This window comes from Hyposmocoma kahamanoa, unplaced genomic scaffold (genome assembly GCF_003589595.1).
Source record: "Hyposmocoma kahamanoa isolate Upper Pololo Valley unplaced genomic scaffold, ASM358959v1 181, whole genome shotgun sequence".
Lineage (NCBI taxonomy): Eukaryota > Metazoa > Arthropoda > Insecta > Lepidoptera > Cosmopterigidae > Hyposmocoma > Hyposmocoma kahamanoa.
This window is the reverse complement of record NW_020653712.1, coordinates 332,681-353,730: the sequence shown is the minus strand read 5'-3', so window position 1 is coordinate 353,730 and position 21,050 is coordinate 332,681. Positions and strand designations below refer to the sequence as shown.

At 37.0% G+C, this 21,050-nt stretch overlaps 1 protein-coding gene across 1 annotated transcript in view; it reads right to left on the bottom strand.

Annotated features, from left to right (window-relative positions):
* Positions 1-351: 351 nt before the first annotated feature.
* The window catches only part of LOC113226089 (kinesin-like protein KIF3A), a 51,449-nt gene continuing 30,750 nt past the window's right edge, over positions 352-21,050 (bottom strand). Inside the window, exons 3-14 of the mRNA XM_026458607.1 lie at positions 18,690-18,895; positions 17,143-17,273; positions 15,396-15,595; positions 13,604-13,801; positions 12,600-12,730; positions 11,912-11,964; positions 10,280-10,416; positions 9,638-9,714; positions 7,267-7,447; positions 5,079-5,315; positions 3,852-3,980; positions 352-1,355 (exon numbers count right to left, since the gene is read on the bottom strand). Coding sequence (XP_026314392.1) covers positions 1,224-1,355; positions 3,852-3,980; positions 5,079-5,315; positions 7,267-7,447; positions 9,638-9,714; positions 10,280-10,416; positions 11,912-11,964; positions 12,600-12,730; positions 13,604-13,801; positions 15,396-15,595; positions 17,143-17,273; positions 18,690-18,895 — 1,812 coding nt within the window. The 3' untranslated portion in view covers positions 352-1,223. The remainder of the gene's footprint in view (positions 1,356-3,851; positions 3,981-5,078; positions 5,316-7,266; positions 7,448-9,637; positions 9,715-10,279; positions 10,417-11,911; positions 11,965-12,599; positions 12,731-13,603; positions 13,802-15,395; positions 15,596-17,142; positions 17,274-18,689; positions 18,896-21,050) is intronic.

Here is a 21,050-nt window from a genome sequence, read left to right as displayed (position 1 = left end):
AGCTAAAACGTTGAATTTCAATTGTAATGTCATCGCAGTACTGTCTAATTTTGCTTGCTTCGCTGTCAGTCGAACAAACGCAGACTAAAGCGTGAATGACGCTCTGTATACGATTTTAACGCCCTATAAGTTCGGACACTTTTTAGCGCGGACCCGACGTCCATATAATTGTAAGTCAATGACCGTATAGTATACGTGTTCTGTTTAGTACAGTTGATATAATAAAAATCATTGGTATATGTAAAGTACCTATTGAATACAGCGGTTTTCTTGTAAAATTTCGAGGTAAGTTTGTGTTTTTTGTTCTATCCTGAACATTTTTAGGAATCGTGTTTCACTCAGTGTAAATCTTCAATTTTACTATATATTTTTCCAAATTGATTGATTCAACAATTTCACTGTTATGCGGAATCAATCAAAGCCATTTGAGGTTGTTTTTTAAATCAAATAATATGTAAAAATAGTGTAGGTTGAGATCAATGAATATATGACCTATAGTTTAGATTACAGCGCGCTTCACTGTGCGCACGTGTGCTGTTATGTAAACGCTTGCACCTCCCATATGAACTTAGTCTGTGACGGGGCGCGGGAAAAGTACCTAATGGTACCTTTTGAGCTTTATTTTGAATTGTATACAAACCACTTTTAAATGTGGATCGGTACATTCCCTGTCGTGATACCAAACTGCTTTAAAATGTGATTGAAAAATTTATAAAATTGTAAAAATATCCCTCAGTGCTATGTTACAAACGTGGTCTTACATTTAATTGCGTACAAATGAGTACAGCGTACAGGCTATTCTAATAAAGTTTGTTTTAGATGGTTGAACGACAGCTCTCGACTACATAGATCCATATTTTGTCAACAGATGGCGCCTCAAGTAATTTGAATTGAGTCCGTTCCAAATTCTATCTATCTGATTAGATGAAAATGTAAACGAATGCTGTTGTATCTTTCCCCATAATGTGTGTATAAGCGAGACTGAAAACGTTTCTCAAATTCACTAAACAATGACGTTCTTGATGCTACAGTACACAGATTTACTACTAGAATATTGAAATGTAAATACTGCCTACCGGTCTGCCAGTAGCCACCTTTGTGTGTGAAGGTGACACTGCCGAAATATGGGGGATGTATATCTTGGTGGTTTACATGATGTTCTACTAGCATCTAAAAAGTGCCTACAGTGCAGCCACATATCTATCGCGATGTCGTAGATAAGTCTATTGGCGCTGCCTCAAAGCGGTGTGTGGACGCGGCACAGCAGAAGTGTGGGGTCGTCCTAGACGGGTGCCCGGTCGAGATATTGCATTGCTGTATGACAGGTAGCGGTCAGATAGATCCGGCGGCTCGATCTGGAAAGTTGAAAATTAATTTAATTTTTTTTTATAATATCAAGTGACGGGACGCCAGATGGTAAGCTATAGGCACAAAACAGAAAATACAGTAGAAGTGGTTAGTCAGCCTCACACGCGTGCCAACTATAGGTCTCTTAGGACCTATGTGAGTTCAGCCAGCCACTTTTGCTTTGTACGGTATGGTTGTGTCAATTCTTTCGCGCTAATTCTCTAAAATCGTAGAAAAGTGCTGATTTGGAGTGCAAAAATGATACCTCCACCAAAAATATTACCAGTAGTAGTATTTCAAATCATCGGTAAGTCTTGTTTCAATAAATTTTCAATTTTCCTCTAATCGAAATCATTTTTTTGTTACAAGAAACGAAAATAAAGCTTATACCCTTGCAAAATGGTCGCTTCTTTTTTTGAGAACTAAATAAATAACTCGAAGTCGCTGTGGTTCAGCAATTAACCGCTAGATGGCAAAACATTGATTGAAATTTCAATTTAATATCAAAACGTCGCAACTTGTAATAATAGGGATTTGTGGTATTGCACTTTCAACGATATGCCAACAGGGTAAAGTCTAAGTTGTATTAAAAATCCAGAAACTGTTATTTCTTTTTAAAATTTGAAACTACGAACAATCATTATCAAGATTTCGCAGTGTTTCAAATTAAGCATGTGTGAGTTTTGGCGACATCGGTTCTGATAGTAATCGAGGCATGGCATTTCCATTATTATTTTTTTCTTCCGTGCCTACACGCCTGTCCATAACAGTTGCAGTGCCACTCAAGAGTTTTTAATCGCAAAGGTCTTGGGGACATTGCCATAGCGCCCGTCGCCCTGAAACATAAGTTGACTAGTCCCATGTGCCTGTAATTTCACCAGCACCCTTAACCCTTCAAAACCGGAACACAGTAATGCTAACATTTATTGCTTGGCGGCAGAAATAGATAAGGTGGCAATACTTCCCCGGATAAACTCTTTCACACGGAGCTCTACTGCTACTAAGTCCTGGTACACTCTAAATAACACAAATTAACGTGTAAGTATATGAATAATGTTCCTAGGAATTTGTGCCTCGAAGAAAAGAAATATTACAAAAAATACCGATAAATTAGTTTTCGTAGTCGTTTTTAAAATGATTAAAGTATAACTAACAAAGATCGGCGGCGGCGGTAGAGTCTTTCTACGTTCACATTTCGCAATAGATAATTTGCGGGGAACCTAGAAAGAAAGATTTGTTTGGAAATAAACATTCAAATTTAAAGACTGAATTATTTTTGAAAATAGCTTTAGTAAAACTCTATATAAAGCCATTTTTAACCGACTTCAAAAAAGAAGCAGATTCTCAATTCGACTTTTTTTGTATGTACGTTACGCGATAATTTGAGAATCTATTTTGATGATTGAAATGAAATGAAATGAAATATTTTTATTGATACAAGCAAGTACATACAATACATTATCACCCTATCTCCCGGTGGTTTAGCGGATGTGTTAGGGGTGGGTTAGAGGTTTGTTAGGGGTGAGTTAGGATTAGGACCCCCTAACCGGCCCCCCTAATGGCCCCCCAACCGACCCCCCAACCGGCCCCCCAACCGACCCCCCCACACATATTAACATACAAATTAGTGTGTAGGCTTCTGTGGCCCGCTGTTCTCCTAATATTGTGGTTTATTAATCCGACACTATTTGGATTTAACTTGTTATTATTATTTTATAATTTATTGTGAATTCGCAGCCAAATACACGTCCGAACTATTCGGAGATTCGGGGGAAGGCCTGGGGGAAAGATTCGGGGGAAGGATTCTTTTTTTGACGGAAAGAGGGTACCTCAGTATTGCTCCCGTTTAAATTTGAAGAAAATATTCCATTTCTAAGGGTGGCAAATTAGGGGATTAATGCGGTTTCGCGCACTTTCCGGTAACCGATTTCAATAAAACTACGCAAATAGATGTAATTCCATGAACTTTTGAAGTCGGTTTTTTAGTACTCTGTAGTGAGATTATTGGGACTATCATTACTGGGTTATTTTTCTTACAACAACAATAGTTCACCATCACTCTATTGTACAAACGTCCGTTAATTTTAAGATTTATTAAATACCCTGGCCAGGGCTCCGTCTCTCGCACAAAGTTACGCGATGAGTGTCTATCGCTGAGTGTACCGACGTCGGCACAAGCTCTCATACAAATCTTTTATTTATGAGCATTCGGCTCCGCACGACTGCACACGGCAGGCAACGTTATTTCCACCTCTCTGAGCGCGTGCTTAGGTTCCTTTTTCCTCTTATATAGTAGGCTATTATAGCGTAGGTATTTTCGATTTTGTATGAGAGTGATGTATCTGTTACGTAGCAATTATTAAGTAATCTGTACCTTGGTGAACACCAGGTAACAATCAAACTTAGTAGAAGATATGGGATTGTTTTGAGACCGGGTGTTATGATGACATCAATCGGTATCAATAAGTGTTTATTGTCCGTTAATAAAAGGCAATGATACTGACGTGTTTCTGGCTATGGTGGTGATGATTATGCGCTTGATGATGATGCATATTGTTGCCAGTGTACGCCACGCAGCGGACCTGCCACTCGCCGAGTTGTTCGTTCCAGTGGACGTATTGTTCGATCAATGCCTATACAGAAAAAAAGTGGGTTAATAAAAATGGAAATAAAATACCTTGCTGCTCTACGAATTCTGTGAAGGTCTTTTTTTATACATTTGTATAACAAAAAGACCTTAAGTAAGTGCGCATTTGTCCTCCATCTCACCTTATGATGGAGTATGCACACCTAAGTAATGGCTATTCAATCTCGCCTTGAAAAGGTCCAAGTTATAAAGTTCAGGGAATACGTCTGCATGCAGAGAATTCCACTCCACAGCCGTTCGCCATATAAATGTGGAAGCGTAACGCTTCGTGCGAATCTTTAGAATATCCACAACATAGGGGTGGAAAGCAAGCCCACGTCTAGTCCCCCGATGATGGAAAGGGGAAAGCGTAATTAAATGGTGTCGTTCCATCGCACTCTCCGTGATATATCCTGTACATCGAGTATATAACCAGAAATAGAGACGAAATGCCATTTAATTTGTTTGAAAATTATTCTGCCAAATTATTATGGTGACAACTGCGCTCCGATTGGCCAGCTCGAATTCGAAACAATTGACGGGTGTCGTCAATTGTTTCACTTCAAATCGACCAGTTTAACTTGAGCTTTGCTATAATGGACGAAAGTTGCAAAATTACATTTTTAATATTTAATTACCGATGGAATGTGATTCCGTTTGTTTTATAATAAGATGTTTTGCTGTTTTTCCCACACCACCGAATGGAACAGCCCCCATTGTTAGATATTATTATCTTTGTTACAATAGATACAGAATATTTTTGGAATATACGGAGACGTACACACAGGTCAGTTGTTAGCGCTAAACTGTTTCAGTGTTGATATTTAAAAGTGATATAAGCCCCATTTACCTGATGAGTAGCCAGAGATGGATGGCCCTTATTTCGTCTCTATTTCTGGTTATATACTCGATGATCCTGTAGAATATCGATAAGCTGACAACTTCACGACGGTGTTCAAGGCTTTGCAGCTTCAGGTAGTGTGAGGGAAACATGCAAAATATTTGCGCTTGTGTTGAATATTTTATTCATGCATTTTTTTATGGTACAAAGTGCCATACCGGACGAACAAGTCGTTCGCCTGGTGGTAAAGTATCCAATACTAACTTGATACTCCTTAGGTATATAAGAGTCGAGCACCAAGTCCGCCAGCTGTATCTCCCTTTTCAAAGCTCTGACGCTGTCCAATATGCCTTCCATCTCTCTCTGCTGCTCGCGTTGCTGATCAGCCAGCTCAGCTTTAGCTGAGTTGAGGAGCTGAACGGCGCGTTTCAGCTTGCGTGTTTTTGCTGAGTTCTCCTCTTGGAGACTGGAGTAGCGTTCCTCCAGGTCCAGGCGCTCGGCCTGAAGAAAACAAATGTAAATAAAGCTATTATATAAGTATTTAAACAAGCATTAAGAAAGGAGCCTAAATTATACAATCTTCATAGTAAAGCTATATATTTTAATATTAGAACCTAATGTGTAATTGTGACGCTTAAACTAAGTAAATGTGTACTTTAGGCATTTTTTTGGGCAAATTTCTTTAGACTACCGCTTAAAAACGGATTTTCTATATTTAACAACAAAATAATAAATAGTTACAAAGTAAATTAAACAACTTCCAGCAAGCCATCTGTTTCATTGTAAGTTTTACTCTTAAGCGAGAATTTGACGGTCTTTTTACATTTTATTTTATTCATGACGAAATAATGAACGAAAGAAAGAAAACTGTTTGCTACACAAGCACATACACGCATATAGACAAAATAACATAGGAACAATAATAATAATAATAATTCAAAATTAATCTTTTAGGCCCTCGGAGAGGCGAGAATCTAAATAAATAATGATATAATAATAACAATAAAAAAAATTGATACTGATTACTGAATTAAAACAATTGATAATGCAGTACCTAAGTCACCGTCATGCGTGTCGCGGCTGGTGCAATTGGGACTTGCTCAGCTTTAGCCACAAACGGCTTTTTTTTTTACTGTTTCGTGCCGCTGATTTTCAGCAAGCTCGGGATGCAAACTAGAATTTAATATAAAGTAATGTATCAAAGAAGCAAAAGAATCTATGCGAGAGTGTTGTGCGGAGTTGCGTACGAGATGAAAAAGTATCGAGTCGTTGGTTAAAGTAACGGAATCAAATGTAGTAATTGAGTGTTTTTTCAAAACTATTGTTGGGTAAACAGTTGCCGAACAGAGAGAACATCGCAATCGGTTAGGAGTTATGCCCGTGGTAGAGACAATTCAATTTTTTCAAACATGCTCGGAAATTTCTGCATTTCTTTCAAAAATCGAACATTGTTTGCCATCTACTAACAGTGAACTATATAAACAGGAAAAACGAAAAACTCATACAGCCAACTGCGCGTGTTCGTAATTGCGAGAATTAAAAATATCTAACATAAGTATTATACACACGTAAAATATTTAACGTAAATATACACACATATAATATATATATATACATAAAATACACATATAAGATGTTTACGTAGAGAGTTCAGCAAGAAAGTGCGCTATCAACCTTTTCTTGAAGGAAATTTTTGACTTGAAGAAAATTGACGGTTTAGATTGGATGTAAGAAGGGAGTCTGTTCCACAACTGTGCTGCTCGAGAAGAAAGAGTTAAAAACGAAATTTGTATTGTAGCTGGGACGAACGAGCATCTTAATGATGCAAGGACGTCTTGAGCGGATGGGAGGGGGCAGCAGCTTAAACCGGGAACGAAGGTAGGAGGGGGAGTTATGGTCATTAAGTATATCAAAAAGTGTTGACAGGATATGCACATCACGTCAGAGGCGAACTGGCAGCCATTTTAACCGAGCGCGAAATTCGGAGACATGATCATATTTACGCAACCCGAAAGTAAATCGGATAGCTACGTTTCGTAGGCGCTCTAGTTTTTTCAGAAGCTCTCCGGTTAAATACAAGTAACAAACGTCGGCATTGTCGAGTATTGGAAGAATTAATATTAATAATAAATTATTTTCTGTATAAAATTTTTTAATTTAAATTCAGCAACTTTTTTACAATCTTCTTGTTATACTTATTAGTGGAAACTTTGCTGGTTTGAGTGATAACTTTTTACTATTACATTTAATTTGTATACAAATTATACTTGTAAATTTTACTATTTAATTACTGTTTGTTTCCCAAATAATAAAATAAAAAATAACTAATTTGTGAGTTACACAATTGACATAAAGTAAATTGTGCTATAATTACAAGCATTTGCTTCCATATCCTATCCTTTCCACCAGAGCGGAATGCAGTTGATGTGACAATTTGAGTTTATAAACTCACCTCTTTCTTCTGCAAATGTTCCTGCAGCCGTTGTTCGTTCAAACGCCTTTGCTCCAACTCCCTAGTGGCTTGTTCTAGCAGTCTTCGTTGGGCATCGGCCTTGTCTAGCAAGTTCTCACCACCCACGAGAACCTTGGACTCCAGGCGTTGTAGCTTGTCTTTAAGCTCCTCTTGATGTTTTCTGAAGAAAAACAGTATAGGTAAGCATTGTAAAAATCAGTATCCCTAGTGGGACAACGGTTGCATCTATAGTGAGAAATCGACACTTCATTAGATAGTGTAAGAATGTTAATCTCTCTGTCACCAAGGTGTGTCCAGGCTGTGCGAATCGCTCACCCTTCACCCCCGCATAGCTACCTCTATCTGCCTCCTGTGTTGGGAGAACAATTGCTGTGCGAATGTTCACCCTTCAAACCCGTGAACCTACCCTTTAGCTCACCGCCGTCACTAGATTAGTTAGGGTAGTAACCCCGCGTGGTTCATGAAATTCAAGTATAATTAAGAGGTGCATTTATTGCTTATTGTAAACCGATCAATGTTAAAACTTGGTGTTGGTTTCCTTTGTTAGTTGTCCAACCTTGGATAATTCCAACATGTAAACAATAGTGTATTTGTCCCGACCGCACCCCGGGAATATGCTACATCACAAAATAAAAGAATAGCCGGCTCTATCCATAAAAATCTGTGCAATAAGCGCCATCTTGTTGATTAGTTTGTTATCACTAGAAATTAGAGTAGCTTTGATCAATTATAGTTCGTCAACGTAAAACAAATTAGTTAGTAATATAGCTATTTGGTACCCATCGCGACATCTGGTGTACCTATAGGTACTAAAGTCTGTTCCAATACATTTTCAACAAAAAGTAAACAAAACTGTTTGGTTAAAATTCTAAAGCAATCACTCAATAAATCGAATAAGTAACATTTTCACTTATATTTCGAAGATTTCGACTTCATATCTTATCACTTTTTCCAACAACATTCATTTGAATAGCATCGTAAAATTGTATTTGAAAAATGGTAGTCCAAAAGTGAGGTTATTTTTCATCTATACATCTGTGACTTGTCTATGGTTGCATAGTGCTGTACGAAAAAAAAATCGGTTCATTCAATAAAAGTTTTTGTAATCGATTAGTAAACCGAATATTTCAATCGCAATCGAACGAGTATCTAAGTTTAAGGATTTCAAGGAGGACTTAAAATTAAGATTTCGAAAGTTTTCAATATGCTTATATAGGTAGGGAAAACCGCTAGTATGACTCAATTGAACAAATAGATTGATTCAATTCATTAATCGATTTGTAGTTGGCATTACAATTGGCCATCACTAAACCGTCTATGGTCGGGTTAGTGACTTATTTGTTTACATTTTGTTGAAAATGGATTGAAACGAAGTATAAATACCCGACTACGCATTCTCGTACCATGATTAGCAGTCCTCGTGTATCATTGGTTTATGGTTGCACCACTACAGGAATATACAGTAATTACGCCAGATAACATCAAAAACATATAAATGAAAATAGAAAATAAAAATAATGTACAGAAGAAAAAGAAAACAAAAACAGACACTACTTTTTTTGGTCATTTTCTGTTATTTTTGTAAACGGCCATATTTATTTACTAATTTTATGCTCCCCGAATTTTGTGAAAAAAAATAAAGAAACAAAAAACAAAATAAAAACAGAACAGGACCAAACATTAAGTTGGCGTAATGTTCATTGGAGTTATCAATCTAAGAGACTATCAAAGAAAACCCCTAAGACTCCACTCTTAGGGTCGTATTCTAGAACTCAATGCTCAAGTCAGGATTGCACTGGAAACACAAGCACTGGAAATACGACCCTAATGGCAGGGACTTGAGTATGATTTCGAGTGCTTTAAACCATACTCAAACCCTGACTTGAGCATTGAGTAGAGTTTTAGAATACGACCCTTAGAGCAGTTGCGTCCACTTCCACAAGTGATATCACTTCAACTTTTTTTATTTATTTAGGGCCTTGATCGTTATTGAACATGTCAGCCCCATTAGAAAAACGATACCTCAAGAAAACACTAAATAAAATCCAGACAGATAAATCAAAATATTACCTAATCAAACATGTATACAAAATCACCGCAGCACTACACTTTGGCTCCGACCACTCCAATTTATATAAAGAGGTGTGAAAGATGTCAACTTCGTCTGTACCAACGTTATTACGAGATACTGGAACCGAAAATATATTTCGCGCTGGATAACATGGAAGCCTTCTGAGTATCGCTAAATTAACTGGAGACATTATTCGGGACGCGTCGGGGTGGCTATGCAGTATCTGATGAAGATTATGCAATGACGATGACGACAATAAAAAAATTATTAAAATCGTACTTGGTCCGCTGAAGTTCAGCCTTCTTTTCTTCCAGGACCTTTCGCGCTTGATGTGCCTTCTCCTGGTTCAGCCGTTCCTGTAAATGAAACAAAAAAGTGAGAAATTTATTTTTACACAACTGCACAAAATAGCGCATTGAGTTCAATCTAATGCTGCTTTAAAAAAGAGATGTTAAAGAATAGGCACCTCTATCAAAAAGAGCAACATTTTTATTTATTCAAAAATGTTTTTAATTTAACAAAATTTCAGATTTTAAATACTTTATTATTGAAATTTTATAACTATCTTCAAAATTTGTGTTTTCTAATGTTAAAACATAACATTAGCTAATCTTCACTCGAAAAGTCTAGTCTGAAAGCATTTTGGAACATTCCATAATGCTACGTTGAATATATCCATAATGCCGCATTGGACATTTCCATAATGCTATGTTGAATATTTCCATGATATCGCATTGGACATTTCCATAACGCTGCGTTGAATATTCCCATGATGCTATGTTGAATATTCCTATAATGCTACATTGACTATTCCCATAATGCTACGTTGAATATTTTGAATTTTCCCGTAATGCCACGTTGAATTTTACCATTATCCCAAATGATAAACCAATTAAACTATGAAGTTGTTTTTCGTCGTACCTTCTGTTCACGTCGTTCTCGCCGTCGCTTCTTTCTCTCCTCAGGGTCCAACTCAGCATCCAGCTCAGGATCGGTGAGAGTGTCGTCTGTGAGTTCCTCACTGCCATCTTCTTCTTCTTCACCTTCCTCTTCAAGTTCTGTGAATACATATAACGTAAAAATATTTTCAGAAAAACATCTTATGCTTTATAATAACTACGAATGGACACATTCATACTTTGTTCTAATTATTAATACAAAGATCGAACATAAAGACAAATTCATTCGACCCGACAGGATATGAACCTGCGACCACGCTGTACCGTAGCATCGCTCTGCCAACTGAGTTGCAGTTGCAGGTCGAGTCTACTGACTTGTCGACGTCGACGAAATTCTTCTATGTGTCTGTTATTTATTATACAGATCTTTGTATTGAGTTTGATTGTATCGTATTGAGTTTTTTTCGGCTTTCAACGCCGTAAGCGTCATCTTGTGAGAGAATTTATGATCTCACTTAGTCGGTACCTTTATAGCTACCACAAGCTGACGTTGATGTCGCTTTACTGTATTATGTATTACTGATTGTTTTATTGAATTTCACGATCTTCTACCACCGTAGTAAGCAAAAAAATTAAGAAATGATGCATAAAATAAAAAATATATTTTGTGAAATAACCTCATCGTTAAATTCAATGAAAAAATCCATTCATATAACCATACGTTTTGGTGATTAACCCCAAATCAGCAATCCCAACCCCAAAGCAAGAAAAGTAAAAGGATAACAAACACAGGCGTATTCAAATTTATATATCGACGTCTGTTGCCCAACGGTTTGCACTGCGGGTGCTGGACGAAAAGCTCCCGGATTCGCTTACTGGCAGGACCAATTTAGGAAATAAGAAAGAAAGAAAGAAAGAAAGAAAGAAAGAAAGAAATGAGAGAAATGCACTTTTCCAAACTGGATCTGGTCTGTACGTTCCGGGTGAGCACCCTGAGTGGATTCTGATGCTGGCACATTATTATTCCAATTCATTTTAGTAATATTTATGTCTAAGACGTTCTTATTATTTGTGTTACGGACGGCTGGCGTCTGGCCGGTCAGAGCAAATAAGAGTAGAATTACGTAAATAATTCAGGAGCCCTGATTGGCCGGGCGGCGTCTGCGGTGCATTGATAGGGAGACGCCGTATCGGCATATATATGAGAATCTAGTAAGAATTGTTGATTCGATTTCATTCTTATTCGATATACTTGTAAGTCAGATGGACATAAAGATAAGGTGTTCAAATAAGTTTTCGTAGAAATGTATACAGTCCGCTTTCATAAGTTTCAGTAAACCGGAAGATTTATGTTATAAGGGTTTTATTGAAGGAAAGCAGGATGCCGGAGTGAAGTCTGGTCCTATTTAAGACGGGCTCAGGAGGGAACCAACATTTTGTATTTTGTTTAATTCAGCACTATTACAAGTTTGTTAAGAAATTGTTCCACCTGACATTTTAATTATTTAATAGGGTGGGCCCAACAGTATGTAGTTTATGCTTACTGTTTTTTCAATAAACGTTTTCTACAGTTCATAAATAATACAAATAACTAAACCTAATGTACAGAGGATAGGTAGCATCATACGAGTAAAAATTAGTAGAAATAAATTACCATTGTTGGTGTCTTCCAATTGTTTCTTGAGCTGATCAATTTCCTGCTGGAATCTGTGGAAATAAAACTTAATAATTCAAATTATTTGTTTTTTTTGGAATTACATAAACTACAATACAATTACTTAGCTTAGAAGTTAACAGGTTAATCTGCTTAAATGTACGACCAATATTATAACATGATCAAATGTGTATTTTTAACCGACTTCAATAAAAGTAGGAGGTTCTAAATTCGACTGTATGGTTTTTTTGTATGAATGTTACGCGGTAATTCATTTGTGAACCGATTTTGATGATTCTTTTTTTATTGGAAAGAGGGTACCTCAGCATTGGTCCCATTTAAATTTGATGAAAGCCTTCCACCTCTAAGCGTGGCAAACTAGGGGATGAATCCGGTTTCGCGCACTTTCCGATAACCGATTTCAATAAAATAAAACCTGGCAAATAGATGTAATTTCACGAACTTTTGAGGTTGGTTATTTTAGTATTCTGAGATTATTATTGTTATATTATTATAAAAAGTTAGGTGCACCACAGTCAATCGTCAAGTTCGAATTCCAAAAACCTTTTCCACGCTAGCGTAGAAAAAACGCTTTTACGCACAGATTTCTAATGAGAAAATTTTTTTTCCGAGCTAGTGACGTGAAAAAAACAATTAAAACATTAATTTAACAAAGTTTAAGTTCTACCTGGTAAGCAAGGCGTCTCCTGGCTCGCTGTTAACATGAGTTTTGTTCTCGATGTTCTTGGCGCGATTGGCGTACCGCAGGGTGCTTATTGTCTCCACGTAATTCGAGTCTGCTGGACCTATCGTTGCTATCTGCCGAGTTACAAATTAGAGGTCAAGATAATTTAGATGATTGTATTTTGAATCTGTTGGACCTACAGATGCCATTTGTCGAGATAGAATTCAGGGGTTAAGATGATCGGTTTTTTTATAATACTAAGTGAGGGAACGATCAAGTTTTGTGCCTGATGGTAAGCGACACGCCTGCCCATTACAGTTGATAAGATTGTTTTTTCAAAGGTTATGGTAGGCCCCTAGTTCACACTGATTTATCATCAAATAAAAGCAATTGTAAAACAAGGATCTACCCAACGGTTTTCTACATTACATACATTGGGTACGAACACCAATAGTATTACTATGGTTATGCTTAGATCATCTATATCGGTTATTATTATAATAATAATAATAACGCACACACTCAACATAGCCCCGCACTAGGGAAAACCTGTATCTCGGGTGCTATGGACACACTTATAGACAACCACAATATATACCCAAATTCATGAGAGAAATAAATGTAGGCCACACAAATATTTTTCCCGGCCCGGGAATCAAACCCGGGACCTCTGGGTGGCAGTTCGACATGGTAACCGTTCGGCCACAGAGGCAGTATTGATTTTTCATCAAATCAATCATCAAAGATCAAAGCAGAAACCACCATAAAATGGCATACTAATTGTTGAAACAAAGGTCTTACTATAACGATAAACTAAAGCGAAAACTAATATAAAACGGCATAAATACGACTAATCAACACTGACCTGTCATCCGAAACTAAAATTGTTAAAGAAAATGTCTTAACACAACGGTTGTGCAGCCTTGCTAAATAAGCTGGTTTTTCGTAATGCCCAATTAACATTGACCTGTCATCCAAAACTATAAGTGTTAAAATAAAAGTCTTACCATAACGGTTTTGCTGTTCCCTCCAAGAGAATCTTGCAGTAACCTAGTGAGTTTCGAGTTTCTATAAGGAATGTGGGTAGACTTTCCGTCCACTAAAGCTGAGATTACGTTGCCGAGCACAGAGAGAGATTGGTTAATCTTTGTCGCTTCTTTCAAGCGCGTGCCGGTTGCTTGAGTCTTGCTTTGGCGTTCTGAACCCTAGGGAATGAAGATACGGTGTTAAAATTAGAATGCAAGATATTTATTCGGTGAAAAATGTAGTTGCAGGCCTACCGCTTAACTGAGTCGGTTCCTGAGGTAGCTGCGCGGTGCGGGAGGAGTGACAGTATACGTAACAGTTAGGTCTCTCTGCACACGGAATGATATCAACAAGATTTTTCTGACGATATTCAATACAAAGTTGATTGAAAAACCGAACGAACCACGAATTTTTCTAAGTGTTTATGCAGATCATTGTTATTAGTTTTAATGACTATTTTGTCGTAGCGCCATCTGTGATAAATCTATTTCTTCACTCGGACAGGTACCTTTACAGCTACCAGCAGCTGACTAGAGGTATCACGTTATAATTGTAATTTTTTAAGATGTCATTGAACGTGTTTCGTATTGAAAGCGCTGGTTCGGATCCAGCCAGTTCGAAGGAATTTTTCTTAGTGTTCGATTTTTTGTATTAATAATTCAATAAAAATAAAAATTCAATAAAATTTCAATGAAAGTTTTAAAAAATTACCAAAATTAGTAAAATTTTACATTTTACTTTATCAAGTAAAAAAATCATCAATATTGTAACAGCATTGTGTAACTAACAAATTATGCAATTTTATTTTAACTTGTATACAATTTCATTTTTTTACAACATCCGGTAATTAACTAAATAATTTGGGTATTAATACAAACATTGTTCCATAGTAAAATTCCAAATTAGGTCGTAGGCCGTATTTAAATGTTACTCCTTGTGTTTCTAGGATATCTAGATTTATAGTTTTAGTTTAAATAATTAAAGTTGAGTAGATTTTGTTTGAGATTTTTTTAAATAATTACTATATTATTTGAAACAACAGGAACCAATGTTCACAACAAATGTTGTTGGTCCAGCAAGACTGCGTTGTCTTAGATCAGCTTAAAATGGCCGTTAATAATACATGCAGCATTATCAATAAGATGCAGTTCCACCATCACAAACATGAACCTCATGAAACTCACCTGCACCCTCCCAGCTGTGAAGGAAGATATCGCATGCCATTTTGAACACTGTGTTTATTGCTGTTAGTTCAATATTTCTTAGATCCGTTTAAAACAACTATTAATTAAACACATACAGCACAATTAACAAGTGCAGTTTCGCTAAGACATCATGAATTTTCCGATTTGCCCTCGTCTCAGTGGAGACGGAAAAAATCGCATGCCATTTTGAATTTCTTTTGTGATTATTTTTTATTAAATATAATATCAAGTGACGGGACGAATAAGTCGTGCGCCTGATGGTAAGCTACACGCCTGTCCATAGTCCTGTTCAGTGCCGCTCAGAGCTTTAAATCGCAAAGATCTGAAGTACAGTGGCACTGCGCCTACCACCCTGAGGCATAAGTTGACAAGTCCCATGTGCCTGTAATTCCACCAGCACCCTTTCTTACCCTTCAAACCTTACCCTTTAAGCTGACACGCAGTAATGCTCACACTATTCTTTGGCGGCAAAAAAAAAGTAAGGTGGCAGCACTTCCCTGGACGAACTCTTTCACAAGGAGCTCTACTATTAATTCTATAAGACTGCTGTCAGTGATAAAATACTTACAGCAAGATCAACAAGATGTAGTTTCCCCATTTTGACATGAGTCTTCCCGTCCGCCCCCTTCTTCGAACTCTCAACTGTGATGGAAAATATGGCATGCGACCTCGAGCTCTCTGTGTTCATGGCCGTTGCTCCAATGTGACGGTTCTTGTTGCCAACTGCCATTATTTTCTCCAGCTCGTCTGCGTTGTGGACAACGTAGCCTGTAGATTGAGATCATAAATTCAGAACCCTGAGGGCCGAGCAGTTAAGGTCTCGCCACCACCACCAGAGTGAATTTTAATTCATTTGTGGTGAAAGTACCAACTCAATATCTGTCGACCTTCATGAATGATGAGTTTTGGCCGAAGGATGTAATGTACCGACGTTTCCGAGGCTGGCTACCGGACACCCACGTTGCGTCACACGTCGCAGACAATACGTGTAAATAACAAAGAGTCATCTAATGTTTTATTATATTATTATGTATGTTAGTCTATTAGGTATGTCTTTATGGGTCTTTGTAACTTGAATTGATATAAATAAATTAATCCAATATTTCCTCTGATGACAAATCCCAAACAGACATAAGTACTATTTAAATTATTTAATTGATTCCATTATTAATTAATAATATATTTAACTTAATAAAAAAATCATATTGTTAAAACAAAATAATTTGCAAAACGTATGTAGCGTAAATTGCTATGTTCTGTGTAAAATTAAAAATAAGGTATTTAATTAATAACTCTTGTAAGCATAGTGAAAAAATAGGGTGGTTTGCATTAATATTACATATAACTGGTTGATGACTTTACTACCTCAGTCAACAGTGACCATGGGACCTGTAAAGGGCCCGAAACGTTGGTTTGTTAAAAAAAAACAAATATACGCGATTTAAATCCGAAAAATTAGTTTCATTTCCAATAATAAATAAACGCTCACATCGCTTGGCGGTAGATATAGGTAAGGTGGCATTATTTCCCTGGACAGCATTATTCTATTATAGGCTTCGTAAGGAGGGTGATTTAACCAATTGATGATGTACAAATATTTACTAACACTAGTTTATAAGCTCTTTTTCTATTATTATTATTACTAACAAAATATGGAACTTGTTGTCCGAAATAAAAGTATTTTATTTTTTATTTTATTTATTATTTATTATTTTTTGGCATTATTTCTTTCACAGAGTAGAGCTCCTTGTGAAAGAGTTCGTCCAGGGAAATAATACTCCGTAGATCTTTGCTATTTAGAACTCTAAGTGGCCCTGGAACTGCTATAGAAAGAAGAGTCGCCACCAGGTGTCACTTTGTATCATGAAAAATTAAAAGTAGTAAAACAATTTAATGTTTTAAATTTTTATATTCGATTATTTTTTATGTGAAATTACTCCACTAGTTTGTTTGTCGATCCGGTCGGATTCGAACCGACGTCTTCTAGCATACCGTGCCAGACGCTATACCAACTAAGCTACGGGACGAACTAGCTGACCTCACGAATTTTTCTATGTGTTTGTTGCTATGTCTTTGTATTTGGTTTTTCAACGACTTTTTACCCGTAGCGCCATCTATGAGAAATCTAAGTATTTTGTCACCCAGTTAAATACCTTTACAGCTACCAGTCTCGGCTAGGAATGTCGCTATTCATTGCATTTTAAATTTTTATTGAATTGATATTCAATTATTTTTTGTGTGAAATTACTCCACTAGTTTGTTATAATTATTAATACAAAGTTCGAACGCTCAGAAAAAATTCCTTATGTACGTACCAGTCAGGTCTTTTACAAAAACGCCAATGTCCGGACGCTCCTTCACCTCCAAGCTCTGCTGTGGATTGTTCCCCAGCAGGTCTCGGACTTCCTCATTGTAGATCTCCAGGTATGTCACGCAGACCAAGAACCTGTTGGAGACGGTTGATTCACAACCTTTGAGTGTAACGACCCAGTAACTTTCTACATTAGTTTTGATTATAGTGACTGGCCCTATCTTTACCCTTAGACCTTATTCATAGTGTCCTCGTCCTCGTTCGACGGGTTGGGCGTTACAAATCCTTCCGCACGGCACTTCTGCGTTTCGTGGGAGTTTCAGATACGTAGCTTAGTAGCGAAGTGCTGGTACAACTTACCGCCGCCTATAAGGGAACTAAAATCGGTCTACTCTTTTAAAATCAAAATGAAAAAAAAACTATTAACATCATACCAGGCCGATTTGCCCGCGGGCGGCCGTGTTGTTCCTGCATTTTCGAGGTAAAAGAATCGCTGACGAAGTATGACCCTATAATCACATTATATTTGGGTTTCAGTGTGCAGGAATTTTGATATTATCATTATTTGTGTTACCTTGCTTTTATATGTTTATTTACGTATTAATTATAATATACATATAATAATAGTCAATGTAATATGTAGCAGTATTCATATATTTTTTATTTTGCGTTTATTGCTGGCGTCGAGCTCTACGGGCTTACTGAAAACCAGCGCAGTGGTATGTTACTGCAGCACATGCTGAGTTAAGTCCCGTGTTGGCATGGCGCTGCAACACAGACCATATCAGACTATCTACTTTGTATGTTTACTTTAATTTCAATTGTAATTATATGTTAAATAATTATTTGTATGTAAACTGTTTTTTATGTGGTTTTGTGTTGTTGTATTATGCCAATAAAAAGTTTCGCAAAAGCTTTGAAAAGTATCACTCTGTTTCTGATGCGACCACTTTCAACATCATCCCACCTTTTTATCGTCCTTTTCTCTGGAACCTGGCCACCTACTTTGAAATTTTGAATCGTTCTTAAATTCCTTTTCTTCGTCACTCTTACTTTTCTTCCTTCCGTGGCCACTCTCTACTGAATTTCCGAAGCGAGCACACGTGCTCGACCTCACATTACAATTCTGACCAGTTACCTACACCATTAAAAGTCATGTAAGCTAACCGCTTTCAAGCATTTTGTATTTCAAGAAAATACAGGCCCTTTTGGGGTAAGTTCCTTTTTTACCTGTTAACTTGTATCTAATTTAAGTAGGGAATGTTTTTATATCATTGTACCTGTTTTATATCGTTATTTTGTTACAGCCTTTACGCCTTTACTTTGCCTGTTCTTTTCCCTTCCAGTACCTTCTCTTTCCTTATTTCTACAATAAAATTCATGTGGACCGAGTCTTCTATTTAATTATGCGAGGCCAGCATGACAACTTTAACAGGTAATGTACACCGTGGAAATCTGCGAGCCAACGCCCGGCGCTCTGTCTCAACCTTATTTGGTCCGTGGACCAAAGACAATAAATATCTTGGTAATTTCGAGCCCTGTTGAACTTACTTTTCATCATCCTTGGCGTTCGCGATATGACTGAAGATTTGAGCGAACGAATTGGGAATAATTCCCCTCAGTTCAGGGGCGGAGTTGCTGCCTGCCATTGTGTAGGTCTTGCCGGTGCCCGTTTGTCCGTAGGCGAATATCGTGCCATTGTAGCCTTTGAGGACTTCCTCGACGATCGGACTTGCTGTTTGAACGTAGATGTCCATCTGGAAAAGAGAAAATTGCATTTATTTACGACCATCTCGGGCCAAAATCGCGTCTTTGGTGTTAACTGCCTACGTGACTGAACGGTTGCCATGCTGGAAACTGTCACGCAGAGGTCCAGGGCCGGGAGAAATATTTGTATGGCCACATTTATTTATCTCGTGACATTGGATGTAATTTATGGTTGTCTATGGGTGTGTCCATGGTACCCGCGATACAGGGCTATGAGCGTGTGCGCTATTATGTTAACTAAAATAACTAAAATAAAAAATATTTCATGGGTATACCAGTGTACGGAATCATCATCCATTCAGCATAATTTCATAGCTTAAGCATAGTTCTACAAACTGTATATCCACACAGTTTGAATGCAGTATCGATAGCAGATAGGCTCGACTCTCCGTACATGAGGCACTGTTGTGAATTGTACGTTACCAACAGTGTCTATTGTGTAAATTTTGTACCCTGCTAATATTAGTATTAAGTGGTTTACTCAATGCTTTATTAACAGTTATATGAGTCAATGTTACTTGAATTAAATGAAAAAGAAAAAAAATATCCGAATGAGTCTCAATTGAATCAAAGGTTAATAAGTGATACTTTGCAAGGATATAATATTTTAAATAAAATAATTACTAATTATTCGATAAAAATATGTGAAATGATTATTTTTCAACATTTGTTTAATTATATTTTCTTGGTTTCATATCACATAATCGCACATGAAACTAAATAAACACAACCAAATATACAAAAAAAAAAACATGATTTGAACGTCGAGAAAATGAACGGAATCAATAAATTTATAACAAATAGAAGTGAATGGAATCAATAAATTTATATTAAAAAAAATACTGAATGAATCTTATTGTAAATAATGGTAGTTACAATAAGATTCATTCTAAACTTTTTTAAATTTTAACCGACTTTAAAAAAGGAGGATTTTTTTTGTATGTATGTTACGCGATAACTCCGGTATTTGTGAACCGATTTTTATGATTCTTTTGTTAGAAAGAGGGTATCTCCATAGTGGTCCCATTTAATTTGAAGAAAATCATCCACCTCTAAGGGTGGCTATTCAATCACGAAGATTCATTTTTATAAATAGCGCCTAAATTTTATTATAAGGAGCAATTTATTTTAACGGTTGATTTTACTATTCTCCATTTCAAGGCGTTTCTCTCTCTCAATGCCTATATTTTGAGTAGTGAGAACCGATTTTTATTATCTCCTGTGTCATGTCCCATATAGTAGCGAACTAGGGGATGAATCCGGGTTTGCGCACTTTCCGGTAAGTACGTACTTTTGAGGTCGGTTGTTTTAGTACTCTGTACTGAGATTATCAAATCGTGTTTTTTCAATTTCATCATTTTTGAGTTACAACAGTATTTAGTTTTATATACGTAAAGTTAGTTACATATCACTTGATACTTATTTTAAAATTACTCATTCATCACGTAACATCTAAAGATAGATTGACGAAATAGAAAACGAGGCCAAGGCGAACTTACCGCGACCATAAGAGAGGCCAGGTCAAGAGCGCACTTAACCGACGAGCGTGTATGACTGCATTGTTGATGAGGTAAAAGATGTGTATCGGATTCGTAGCAAATGGAAGGCAGTGGTTTCCGCGTACCCGGACAGGAACAGGGCGTGAAACGTATGTAATATGTAATGGGTAATGAGTAATTGACAAATTATGGAACCTTTAAATCTCGTCGCTAAAAGTGGGGAAAAAGCTGTTTTATTAGAGATCCGCAACACATTTGGTCCTTCGATCCGGATAAGAATTCGAGAAGAATCACGTCGACGTGTGTAGGAATGAGCCCCCGCGTATATAATCCACTTTTAAAGGATCAATAAAATGAAGTCGGACAAAGCTGCGTTATTGAAGGACCCTCAAAAGGTTTGGTCCTTCGAGCCGGATAAAAACACGCACTCTGATGACTGAAGATCATATCGACGTCCGTCTTGGGTAGGAACAAACTCTACATATATACAGTCCACTTTTGAATGATGAATAAAACGAAGTCGGAAAAAGGTGTTATATTAAAGCAACAAGGGGAGTTCAGTTTGAAACCTCAGTTTGTAGCATCGTAGCTCCCAAAAGAATGAACTGATCTCAAAGTGTTATGTATGTTTAAAGGTTAATTTAAT